The sequence below is a fragment of the Acanthopagrus latus genome, chromosome 17 (assembly GCF_904848185.1).
Source record: "Acanthopagrus latus isolate v.2019 chromosome 17, fAcaLat1.1, whole genome shotgun sequence".
NCBI classification, from domain to species: domain Eukaryota; kingdom Metazoa; phylum Chordata; class Actinopteri; order Spariformes; family Sparidae; genus Acanthopagrus; species Acanthopagrus latus.
Window position 1 is genome coordinate 31,722,416 of NC_051055.1, and position 12,164 is coordinate 31,734,579.

Below are 12,164 nucleotides of genomic sequence, written 5' to 3' on the forward strand. Positions count from 1 at the left end.
AGATTAAGGAGGAAATAGGAAAATATTTGAATGGAAACGATAATGGTGAGGTCTCCCCTCCTTTACTATGGGACGCTTGCAAAGCAGTGCTACAAGGGAAAATTACTGCCGAAACAGCTGAAAAAAGAAACTAATTAATTTAGAAGTAAAATTTAAAAGTTTACAAGGGAACACAAGACAAATCTGGATCCAAATCTCGCCAAAGAAATGCAACAGGTTGAAACTCAAACAATATCCAATCAGAAGACATACTTAAAAACTTAATGTTCGTGAAACAGAGAAATTATGAGGTGGGTAGTAAATCATCAAAATGGTTGGCCTACAGCAGTAAGCTGAGAGATGACCATTTATAAGATAAGAGATCCCCAGGAAAATTGAATAAAATATTATTTGGATGACATCAGCAGTTTCGAGATGTTTTACAAAAATGTATACACTCAGCCAAAATTAAATAATGCTGAACAAGCGATATCTATGCTTGGGGGGCTGGACCTCCCAACAGTGTCTGATACCCAGAATGATGCCCTAAGGCAGCCATTACTAGGGAACAACTGAATAGGACAATTTCTGGGCTCAAGGACTGTTCCAATTACAGACCTGTGAGTCTCTTACACCAGGATTATAAGATTTTTGCCTCAATACTAGCTAAAAGACTAGAGGAGATTCTGCCTGAGATCATACACCAAGATCAAACCGGCTTCATAAAGCAACGGCAAACCCAAGACAATATCAGACGTATTCTACATGTAATTCTTCAGATATATCGGGAGCAAATTGAAGCAAGCCCCATCAGTCCCTTCCTGTTTGTGCTCTTCATAGAGCCTCTAGGTCAGCTGATCAGGCAAAATGATCAAATACATGGAGTCCCACTGGCAGGTGACCACAAGGTACCGCTATTAGTGGGTGACTTCCTGGTCTACTTGACGCACCGGACCCATTCTCTCCCTGCTTCAATGCAAACACTGACAGAGTTTGGATCAGTATCAGGGTACAAATTGATCTCTCAGCTCTTATCATTTAAATATACAACTAGTCAGCAATTCAGAGACAATTATGCCATTAGGGAGGCGGACAGTATGAAATATCTGGGTGTGTGGCTACCAATGGACCTAACAAGACTAGCCTCATAAACGATGACCCAGTGCTTTCCAACATTAGACAAGACCTAGACAGGTGGATCTGTTACCCTTCCTGGTATTGATCCAATGTGTTGAAATAGTTAAAATGAACATTCTCCCAATCACTGCCAGTGAAGATATCAAATAAGAAATTTGCAGAATGTGACAAGAGGATTTCAAGATTCCTGTGTCACGGAAAGAAACGCCAGACACAAAACCCTCCAGGTGCTGAGGGACAAAAGGGGGTTTGACCCTCCCTTGTCTAAAAACGTATTACCAAGCATCTCAGATCAAGCCCCTGATAAATATATGCAACCCAGATTACTCAGCAATATTGAAGTAGATTGAATGCAAATATCCGACTGCGGTTACCCTGCAGGCTATTATTGGAGATACCAACCTGAAACATCACCTGGGGGACCAACCCAACCCATGGCGGGATCCATCACTCACAAGAGGCCCCACTCGCTGATCCGCTGGGTGGCCTGTGACACAGGTTTTACTCCAAATAGGCTAGATGCAAACTTTAAGTCATGGCAGGAGAGGGGTCTCAACATTTATTTGGATTTCTTTGTGAAATCCTGGCTTAAAACCTTCCAAGTCCAGAGGGAACAACCTGACCTGGTTAGACAGGATTTCTTTAGATTCTTACAGCTACGACATCACATTGATAAAATATTTAGTAAAGATGAACTAAGAAAATTAGGATCTGGTACAGGTATACTAAGAGTTTTTATTTCAGCATACAGAGCTGAGGGAGACAGTATGGTAGTAGTTCCATGGTATGGAAAAGGCTTTGAAAATCAAGAATGACTTGCTTCCAGGTCTTGTACTTTGGTATGATGCCACAACAGATTCTTGGCTTCTCCAAGACGCACATGTTCAGAATAATGTTAGTCTCTAGTAAAGAGCCATCACCAAAAAATGTCTAAGTTTCACCCATATTAGCTGACTGGTTTAATGTGATGCATGACAATTTTGTAATGGAAAAACTAACATTTTCTTTGAGACTCAAGACAGACATATTTGATAAATGCTGGAAAGGATGGATTGACTTTACCAACCCATATAGAGCAGATTTCAGGTAAAAGCGTCAGTATTACTGTAACTCCCCCTGGCTCACCACTACACAGACTCACTGTTTTTCTTGGATTTGTTTTGTCTTTTATGCTGTGTTTTGTTTAGTTTTTTGGCATGTCTTGTTGATTTTTTTTTCTTCAACATAAAGTGAATATTTTTAAAAAGAAAAATAAATGATGATCAACTAAACACAAATCAGATGGGATGGCATGTGGCTGCAGGATGCTGTGGTAGTCATGCTGGTTCAGTGAGCCTTCAGTTTTGAATACATCCTCAACAGTGTCACCAGCAAAGCAGCCCCACACCATCACACCACCTCCTCCAGGCTTCACAGTGGGAAGCATGTAGAAACCATCCGTTGTTGGAACCAAACATCTCAAATTTGGACTCATCAGACCAAAGCACAGATGTCCACTGGTCTAATGTCCACTCTTTGAGTATCTTGGCCCAAACAAATCTTCTGCTTGTTGCTTTTCCTTAAAGTGTTTTTTTAGCAGCTGTTTGACCATAAAGGCCTGATTCACACAGTCTCCTCTGAACAGCTGATGTAGAGATGTGTCTGCTACTAGATCTCTGTGTGGGATTCATCTGGGCTCTGATCTGGGGGGCTGTTAACTTGTGATTTCTGAGGCTGGTGACTCAGATGAACTTCAGCAGCAGAGGCGACTCCTGGTCTTCCTCTCCTGGGGCGGTCCTCATGTCAGCCAGTTTCGTCATAACGCTTGATGGTTCTTGCGACTGCACTTGGGGACACGTTCTAAGTTTTTGCAATTTTCCGGACTGACTAACATCCAGTTCCAGTAATGATGGACTGTTGTTTCTCTTTACTTAGCTGGGTCCCAAACCCATTACAGTTTTTACCCATTGCTTGAACACTATAGACACATGCTTAAACCAGAGTAACTTAACTTGAAGCTGTAGTTACTATACCTTAAACAAAGTGTAACCATACCTTAAACAAAAGCACTGCTTTGCACTTAAGTTCAATTCTGCAACACACTTGCTCCTGCACACTACACACTATTTCATACATAAGATACTTGGTTCAAAAAATGAACAACAAAGGAAAGGGTGGCTACTGCGAGGAATCTAAAATATGAAACATATTAAGAGTTATTTCACACTTTTTTGTTGACTACATAGTTCCATATGTGTTCATTCATAGTTTCAATGTCTTCAGTGAGAATCTACAATGTAAACAGTCATGAAAATAAAGAAAAAACATTAAATGGGAAGGTGTGTCTAAACTTTTGACTGGTAGTGTAAATATGTACTCAAATACAAACCTTAAAGGACCACAAAGATTTTTTTCAATGACTCAAAGGTCCATGTCTTGAGGTTGGTCAGGCCACATGCGGTAATACTATAATATTCAAAACAAAATGTCCTTTTCATTCAAAACAACAACAAAAACACGAACTAAAATAAAATGTCATTACTATTTTGACATAAATTAAAATACATACGGTAGTTGAATATTTCCTCTTTTTGTTTGCCTTCAAACATTGTGTCCATCACTTCAGTCATTCTTTTATTATTTCTGCATCTGAGAATGGCTTCTTGTGCTGACCCAGAATCCACACCACTCTAAATGAGCACTCTGTGGCTTTTTGTTGTTGTGTCAGAGATGTGACAAGAATCCTGCTTGCAGCTTGATATGACGATTTCAGTGCATTTAGTTTTGTTGTTCTTACTTCTGAATTTTGAGGAAATGTCTCTTCAAAGTTCCCATGCTTATATAGTGCTGCATTACCTGCAGATGTTGCATTCCCAACATGTTGGGGGTATCGACAGCAAAATTTGCAGTTCATGGAATTCGTCTCTCTGAGAAACTTTAACCATCAAATTCATGCAGCTGTTCTTCACCAAAACAGTATTTTCTGCCCTTTTTCACCACACTGGTGTCTTCAGACTCAGACTCATCCTCTGAGTTAGGATTTGACTCTGACACACTACTGGGCTTATCAGGGAGAAAATAACCCCGAGATTCCACCTGATGCATTTCTGCAGCGTTATGGCTCTGATCTGGTTTTACTTCGCCATACCTCCACTGGTTGTGTTTTGAAAACCGCCACACTGCAGTGCTGTCAACATCACAAGACAGAGGAGCTCCTGTGATAAGCACATGATCAGTGGCAACAGCAGTTATAGGTGTGTGTTATAAACACAACAACAGGAAGTTTTCCCGAGTGAAGGATTAGCAGAAGAGCTTGTATTAGTCTCTTTTTTGAGATTTGTGTGCCTGTGTCCACAGTGTTTTACTTTGAAAAGTAACTGGATGCTATATTGTTGTTTTGGTGCTTGACTTCCTGTCTGCTTGTTGCTAAATTCAGCTGAATTGTGCTGTGAAATCATGCTCTGGCATCCGCCAGAAACAGGAGTCCTGTGTATCTCTGATTCTTTGATTCTTCCACGTACCAGTTTAAAAAAAAAATAAAACACATATGTTGTCTCAAATCTGGTGTCAGTCTGGAGCCCTGGTGAGGTCCTGTATGTTTACATCACTGGAGAGCAGCTGGACAGGAAGTGATGTCAGTTTATCAAACCATTGTTTTGTCAATTTTTATGGCCAGTTCACGGCTTTATTCAGTGGACAGATTGAACGCTGTGGCGAGGACGAGGCCTCTGCTAGCTGAGCTACTGTGGCGTCTGTTCATCCACATGATTCTACTAACCTCTCCTCTCAGGACCGCCATTCTTCTTCTGTGGTTTTTGTTAACTCACTTAAAGAAGATATAGATATATATCCTACATCAAAATCCTATATAAAATCTTACGACAAAAATCTGTGAATTCATGAAATGAATGTAGGAAGAAGTGAAGAGAGTTTGTGAATGTCTTCATTACATCAGGCTGATCTGAGCCCCCCCCCCCCCCCCCCACACACAGACAGTTCCAGTGCTGGTTGACCATAAGCCGCAGAATCATCTGATATTTGAATGAAGTCTGGTGACACTGACGGGTTTGAGAGTTGAACATGAGACATGTTTTTATTCCACAGTTTGAGTTACAATCAGACTGAAAGAAGAAAAATAGATCACAGAGTTATCAGAGACGTTTCAATCTGCTGACAGGAAGTACAAAAATACTCTTATTTAGTTTAAACTTCAAGTATCTACGTACAACAACAAGGTCCATCACACAAACCACTCAGAACCAAACCAGTCTAAGCCAGTCCAGGAGTTGAGCTCCGGTCTGCTAACCATGTATCAGTCTCACCTGTAGACTCACCTGATGAACTGTCAGCAGTTTGGAGCTAGACTGCTTTTTTCTCTGACCTTCATCAGCCCAGAATCAGAATAACATTCAACATTAAAATTCTGAAAAATCTTGAAACTTAACCTTCGTTCTGACGACAGCATCATCAGAAAATATTTAAATCAAACTGTATCAACAAAATGAATCTCAACAAAACGTTATAAAGACACATTCCTTTAACTTCATCTCTGTGTCCAGGGTTAACCTAGCTTAGCACAAAGACTGGAAGCAGGGGCAAACTGTTAGCCTCACTCCTGCTGGAAAAAACTATCCGTAGTGTTTTTTTTTTCTGGTGAGCAGCACCGACAGCTCAGGTTCAGTTTTAAAGTAGAATTCAGTTATTTTTATGATGTTTTTTTAGAGAAACTGGAAACTTTAATTGATTGTGCTTCATGTAAACCAGTCAGTGTGTTGTGCAGTTAGCACACATGAGGCAGTAGAAGTTCCCTGAATCTCTACAGCGGTCGAGGTATGTGAGTCATCGTCAGAAGGATTTGATGAGAAAAACTCTGAGCAGAAACAAAACGTAGAGCAAATAGTTTGGAATTTTACTATAAACATGACTTCTTCAGTCTGCAGCTAGCTACAGACTGCTTTTACTTTAAGATACATGTTGATAGATCTTAGCACATACCATGTAGCTAGCAGTTAGCTTAGCTCCCCAGAAAGAGAATGAAATGCTGCAGCTTCGATCTGTGCAGTAGAAATGTGACATTTCAGAAGCAGTTCCTTTGAAAAAAAAAAGATCAGCTAATTAAAAAATTCTGATTGATCACGTTAATCAATACATTCAGTGTGCTGACCAAGCTGAGTCCAGAATGGAAGATGCTAACGCAACTTGTTAGCTAACGTTCAGTTTAACTGTTGTTGCATTTGCTTCATTTTCCATCTTTAGGAACTTTATTAAATGAAACGATGATCAAGTGTCAGGAAGAGAAAACAGAGATATTGTGACTGACTGGTGCTAGCATATTAGCACTTAGCTGTTCAGCTAACTAGCCCTGTGAGTCATCACTGTGTCATACTCTATAAACATATTTTAAATTATGGTTACCCTTCATTATGTGTCTATTCTAAGCTAGGCTAGCTGTGTCCTATAACTGGACGCACAGATGAATCCATGTTCACCTGAAGAGGACACAGAAAATATAGGACTGTTCCTTCAACTGCCCTTCAGCGCCGCCTTATGTTGAACCAGACGTTACCGACTCTTTACAATATTTACAGTCTTAGCAGTTTTGGTTCATATTGTCCACATAACTTCTTTGGAATTTCATTAACAAGAAAAGTACATTTGATTTAACTTCTTGTCATACAAATGAGATCAGAACTGAGCTGTGACATTGAGATCAATACAGAAATGCTTCAGAGGATCATTTACACATAAATACCAGCTATTATATTGACTATTGTGTAGATAATTACAGTACATACAGCGCAGTAGGTAGTTTCACACGTCTTCAGTCAGAACAGCAGATTATAAATGATTCAAATGATAAACACGTTGCTTTGTTAATGAGAAGACATCAGTCGTCTGATCTCAGTTCAGCTGCAGCAGAAGCTTCATGTTTTCATCCGTCAACATGAGACACGACCTCAGTGCAAATTGTGCGTCTGTAAACATCAAATGAGTTAAATTATTTCAGTTTAAAGTTTCATGAGTTTGTGATGCAGCGAGAACGATGGATGGTTCAGAGGAAGCATCGGGAACCAGATGTGACCTTCAGAGAGCTGCACACCAAACACACCTCCGACCGAGGGCCAGTGATGAGAAGGTTCATTCAAACATCACAAGGAACAGAAACATAAGTGCTGCATTTAAAACCTCCTGAAGAGAAAATATCTTCATGTGAACGACATCAGTTGGTCACTCTGGAGTTTTACAGTCAGAGTTGATTCAAACTTGACTCAGCTGTGACGGAGACGACTGTGGACCTCCTCAGACCAAAGATTCACCATGAGACGAGTTCTGTTGTTCTGGTCTGCAGCATTCTGAAAACCTGTGTGACGACCCGAGATGGTGTCTCCATAGCAACAGCTCTACTTCTGTTGTTCCTGCCATTTTTGGGGGTTTTTTTTGTAGATGCAAACGGTTGATTATGGACTTGGAACACTGTCAATCCAAAAAATTCAAATTTAAATTTTCATGTGTTTTGGGATCAAAAACTGGAGTTTTTCACAAGCAGTAAGTCTGTTTCCATGGCAACACCTGAGATTTTAACACACACACCTGGAAACAGTTATCACATCCCATCAGGTGTCACTGAACCCGTCGGCTCTGCTATGAGCCAGAGAGCTAAAACAGTAAATATTTAAAGTTTAAAGGGGGTGACCAACTGACTTTGCTAAGAGCTGATTGGCAGGCTGAAGCAGGTGACATATAAAACCTGGTGACTTGATAAGGTGAGTCACTGTAGACGTCGTCAGCCAGCCAGAGAGGAGCTAAGATGGTTGGTTCTCTAAAGGTTTTCATCTTGTTGTGAATGTTCAATGATGATGAAACATCATTAAAGCAGCACTTCTGCTTCTGTTTAGTTTCTTACATTGATGTTGATGAACTGACACAAATCCGAGAACCAGAAGTTACAGTTTAAATCTGAACCTGGTTTTATAAAGTTGACGCATGTTTGAACCTTATCTCACTTTAATAAAGCTTCTGTCAGTGCAGCCCTCTATAAACATCACTGTTCATCAGTTCTTCAGTCCAGTAATTCACCTCCTTAGAAGTCTGCAGCTACCCATCATGCTTTGCTCTGATGTGTCCAGTCATCAATCCCCATTGGACTCGATTACCTTCTCGGCCAGGATCTCCTGGAAGGTGGAGAGCTGCTTCATCTGCTCCGTCTGCATTGAATGCCTCCTCATCAGCTTCTTTTTCATCTTAAAGTCAGGGCCGCGTTTCGGCGAGGCCGGGGCCACCGGGACTAGGATCTTGTGTCCCGAGTGGATGGGGGAGGTGGACTTGCCATTGGCCCGTATGTCGGGGATGGGTCTCTGGGGGTTGATGTTGAGCGGAGGCAGGAAGCCGGGCCTGGTGTGGGAGATGTGGTCAAGCAGAAGGGTGCCCGAGCCCCGGCGCTCAAGTAGACCAGGGGGACGCCTCCGCATGGTAATGGGGGACACCGAGTTGGGGATATTCTCCAGAGACTCCCTGGACGAGCTGGTGACCAGGGACAGGGGTGAGGCATTGTACCTCCTCCTCTCCACAGACACCCGACCAGAGTCTGGAGACCCGGGGATGGACTCGGGAGAGAGGTGGGTGTCTGACTCATAGTGCTCCATGCGAGTTAGTTTGGGATGAGCCAGGGCCCGGGCTGCGAGTGCCCCAGGTCCCCCGATGTTCTCCTGGGACTCCGGGGCTGTGTTCCTGCGATACAGGATCTGGTGTTGCTGGACTTTGTCCGCCCAGGAGGATCCGGAGACAGCTGCACAGTCCTCAGAGCAGGACCGGTCAATGAGTTTCGGGGAACTGGGGTCATGGGTCTCGATGCTATGTCGCCGTGACAACAGAGGCCTAACCGGCTCTGTGATGGACAGGCCGTTAAGCTCAGTGATCGTCCTGTTCAGGTCACAGCTGCCCTCCTCCACCAGACCTCCGTCTACCCGCTCCTGATGGACCCCACTCAGCACCGAGGGCGCCACCAGGCCCCAGGGCTCCGAGTTCAGCCTTTTCAGCAGCTTACGTGGCGGAGGTCTCTTTTCTCCTGGATGTCGAGCTGAGGGTAAAGGTAAAGCCGAGGTGAGCGCGAAGCTGAAGATCCCCTCCTCATCTTTGCTGTGGTCTCCTGCCGGCGAGGAGGTGCCGATCTCCACCTCAGATGGAGACATGCAGGCTGGAGACAGTTTGTCCACGATGCCTGGCGAGGGGGGGGAGTTGAGGTACTGCTTGGTCTTCTTTGTGCCTGACGGAGACGTGTCAGTGGTGATGATGATCACCTCCTTGCCTTTGGCCTTACAGGCATCCAGCAGCACCTGCAGAGTGTCCCGGTCTCCCTTGTTGATGGCGTGGACAAGGGCCGAGGAGCCAGAGTAGTCTTTCAGGCTCGGGTCTGCTCCGTTCTCCAGCAGGAGCGACACCACCTCCTTCCCTGCCAGTTCGGCACAGGCGTGCATCAGCGCTGTCCTCCCGCTCTTGTCGGGGATGTTTGGATCAGCACCTTTCTCCAGCAGGTACCGGACCATCCTCTGCCTGGTCTGTGGGTCATCATAGCTCGCTATGCAGGCAGCAGAGATGGGAGTCTCTCCACGCTCATTGCCCTCGTTGATATAAGCTCCACCCTCCAGCAGCAGGCGGGTCAGCCTCAGTTTTCCCTGGAAGACCGCTTTGAGGAGGGCATTCCCCTCGGTCTGCAGAGGGCCTCCATCTCCCATGATCCCTTACCTGACCTCAGACCTCCTGTCCACCAGAAGCTAGTTTATCACTGACTGCCCATCCTCCACGAGAAGTCAAGTTACCTGCAGGAGAGAGACACAAAAAGTCAGTTCGCCTCAAGTTCTGTTTGATGTCAGCAGACAGAAGATGTGATGGGTCAACATGAGCTTTACCTGAATACAACATGTCAACATGAACAGACGGAGGTACTTTAATAAAACCAACCAGTGTCGGCGCTGACAGCAGACACCATGTTGGACAAAGAGAGAATTGAATCTGTGATGCTGGAAGAAAAAACTGCAGCTTGGGACAAGTCTGTCCGGAGGACGCTGACCCAAGAGCCCGAGGCAAGATGGATGGCCAGTCCTAATATTAAATGACAGTCTTGCTGTGATCGTCTTTGCTGATTACCTGGTTAAAGCTCAAAGTCGCGCTATCAGCACGTCAACCAGAAGTTGCCAGTTGGTCACATGATGCTCACCTGGCAGAGTCACACCTGGAGACTCTGACTGATGACAGCAGAAACACAAAACAGGACCCATTCAGGACCAACTCACCTCAACCTGAACATGAACTTAACGGTCTGAAATGTTGATTGTTCCTGTCCTGCAGATGTACGTAGAGACATCACAATAACATCACTAATGAGTCAGAGAGCAAACCGGGGCTGTATGTCCAGAAAAAACTCACAGATGGGAGCTCGACACATCTATGATCAACACAAACAAGTGTTCATATTCACACCGAACACACACAGTGACATCATCACAAACATCATCATCATCATCATCAACTAATGTGTTGACTGAGACATCAGCAGCAGAAGAAGAAGAAGAAAGTTTCACAGTAATCTGAGTACTGTCTGAAGTACTACTGTACTGTGTGAACTGAGCACACACAAACAGGTGTTATTACCTGCAGAGTGATGGCAGACAGACACAGTGTTTGTTTTCTGTGTGAGAACAAACATATGGGCACACACACGCACACAGCTGGACTCTGGACCGTCAGCTGGTTTTAAAGTTGTCAACAGAAAACTGTCAATAAAAAACAATAAACTGAGTTTGTTCAGGGAGTCTGCTGCTGGTGTGGTACCGGTTAACGGAGGATGGTCCTTCAGTGTGGTCCAGGTCATATGTGGATCAGAACACCACTGTGATCACACCTGTACTGACACCTGCTCGCACTGAACGACATGCTTCACATCAAGAAAATACTCTGAACTTTGAACCTCTGTCGCCACCATCATCAGCCATCCTCAGCATGATGATGATGGTGATGAAGATGATGATGAAGATGATGATGAAGATGATGTTGATGATGATGTTGATGATGATGAAGATGGTGATGATGATGATGATGGTGATGGTGATGATGTGATGATGATGATGATGTGATGATGAAGAAAAAGAAGATGATGAGGATGTTTATGATTGTGATGATAATGATGTTTATGATGGTGATGAAGAAGCTGCCTGGCTGTGGAGGAATGCTATGCCGGAAATTTCCCGGCTCTCTACGTCAGTCCGCCGCTCTGACGCAGTCGCTTCTATATTTACACGCTAGTTAACTACAGCAACAGCAGCAGCGCGCGGGCGCGCGCATACACACGCGCGCTCGCACAGAGGAACAGATACATGGTGTGTTTTTGCTGCATCATCATCTTCATCATCATCATCACGTGCACTGACTTCACAGCGTTTATCTTGTTAAAATTACCGACACACACACACCCACTGCCGTTACAAACCGCTCCGTTAGCAGCTGATGAGGATGATGAAGATGATGAAGGGATGAAGATGGAAGATGAAGGAAACAGGAAGCACGCGGAGCTTTTCTCTTTTCTTACCGCCGAGCTGAAGACGCATCATCATCATCTTCATCACCTCACTTTCCGTTACCGTCCGCTGGTTCCGGCACTGATGATGTCCGACTGTTCACTGACTGACTGAGGAGCCACTGCATCGACACTCCGCCTCCTCTTCCTCCTCTTCCTCCTCAAAGTCTGAGCTGTCAGAGCCGCTCAGAGGAGATTCACGGCCGAAAGAGATCCTGTGCAACAGACCCCCCAACACCTCCTCCTCCTCCTCCTCCACCCTCCAACACCACCAGCAACACCTGCTGGTCAGAGAGAAACTGAGGAGACTCAAGAGGAAGGATATATATATATATATATATATATATATATATATATATATATATATATATATATATATATATATACACACACACACACACACACACACGCACACACACACACATACACGTGTGTATACATATCTATCTATCTATCTATCTATCTCTCCAATGATCATCAATTTCACATGTATGTTGAC

The 12,164-nt window shown here is 43.9% G+C and overlaps 1 protein-coding gene across 1 annotated transcript; it reads right to left on the reverse strand.

The window, feature by feature from the left end:
• Positions 1–5,161: 5,161 nt before the first annotated feature.
• LOC119005352 (ankyrin repeat domain-containing protein 34A) lies at positions 5,162–11,871 on the reverse strand. The gene is made up of 2 exons (XM_037072899.1): positions 11,678–11,871; positions 5,162–9,911 (listed from the first exon to the last, which is right to left on the reverse strand). Exon 2 carries the CDS (start codon positions 9,825–9,827, stop codon positions 8,226–8,228), a length of 1,602 nt encoding a protein of 533 aa, XP_036928794.1. The 5' UTR covers positions 9,828–9,911; positions 11,678–11,871; the 3' UTR covers positions 5,162–8,225.
• Between the last annotated feature and the right edge of the window lie 293 nt (positions 11,872–12,164).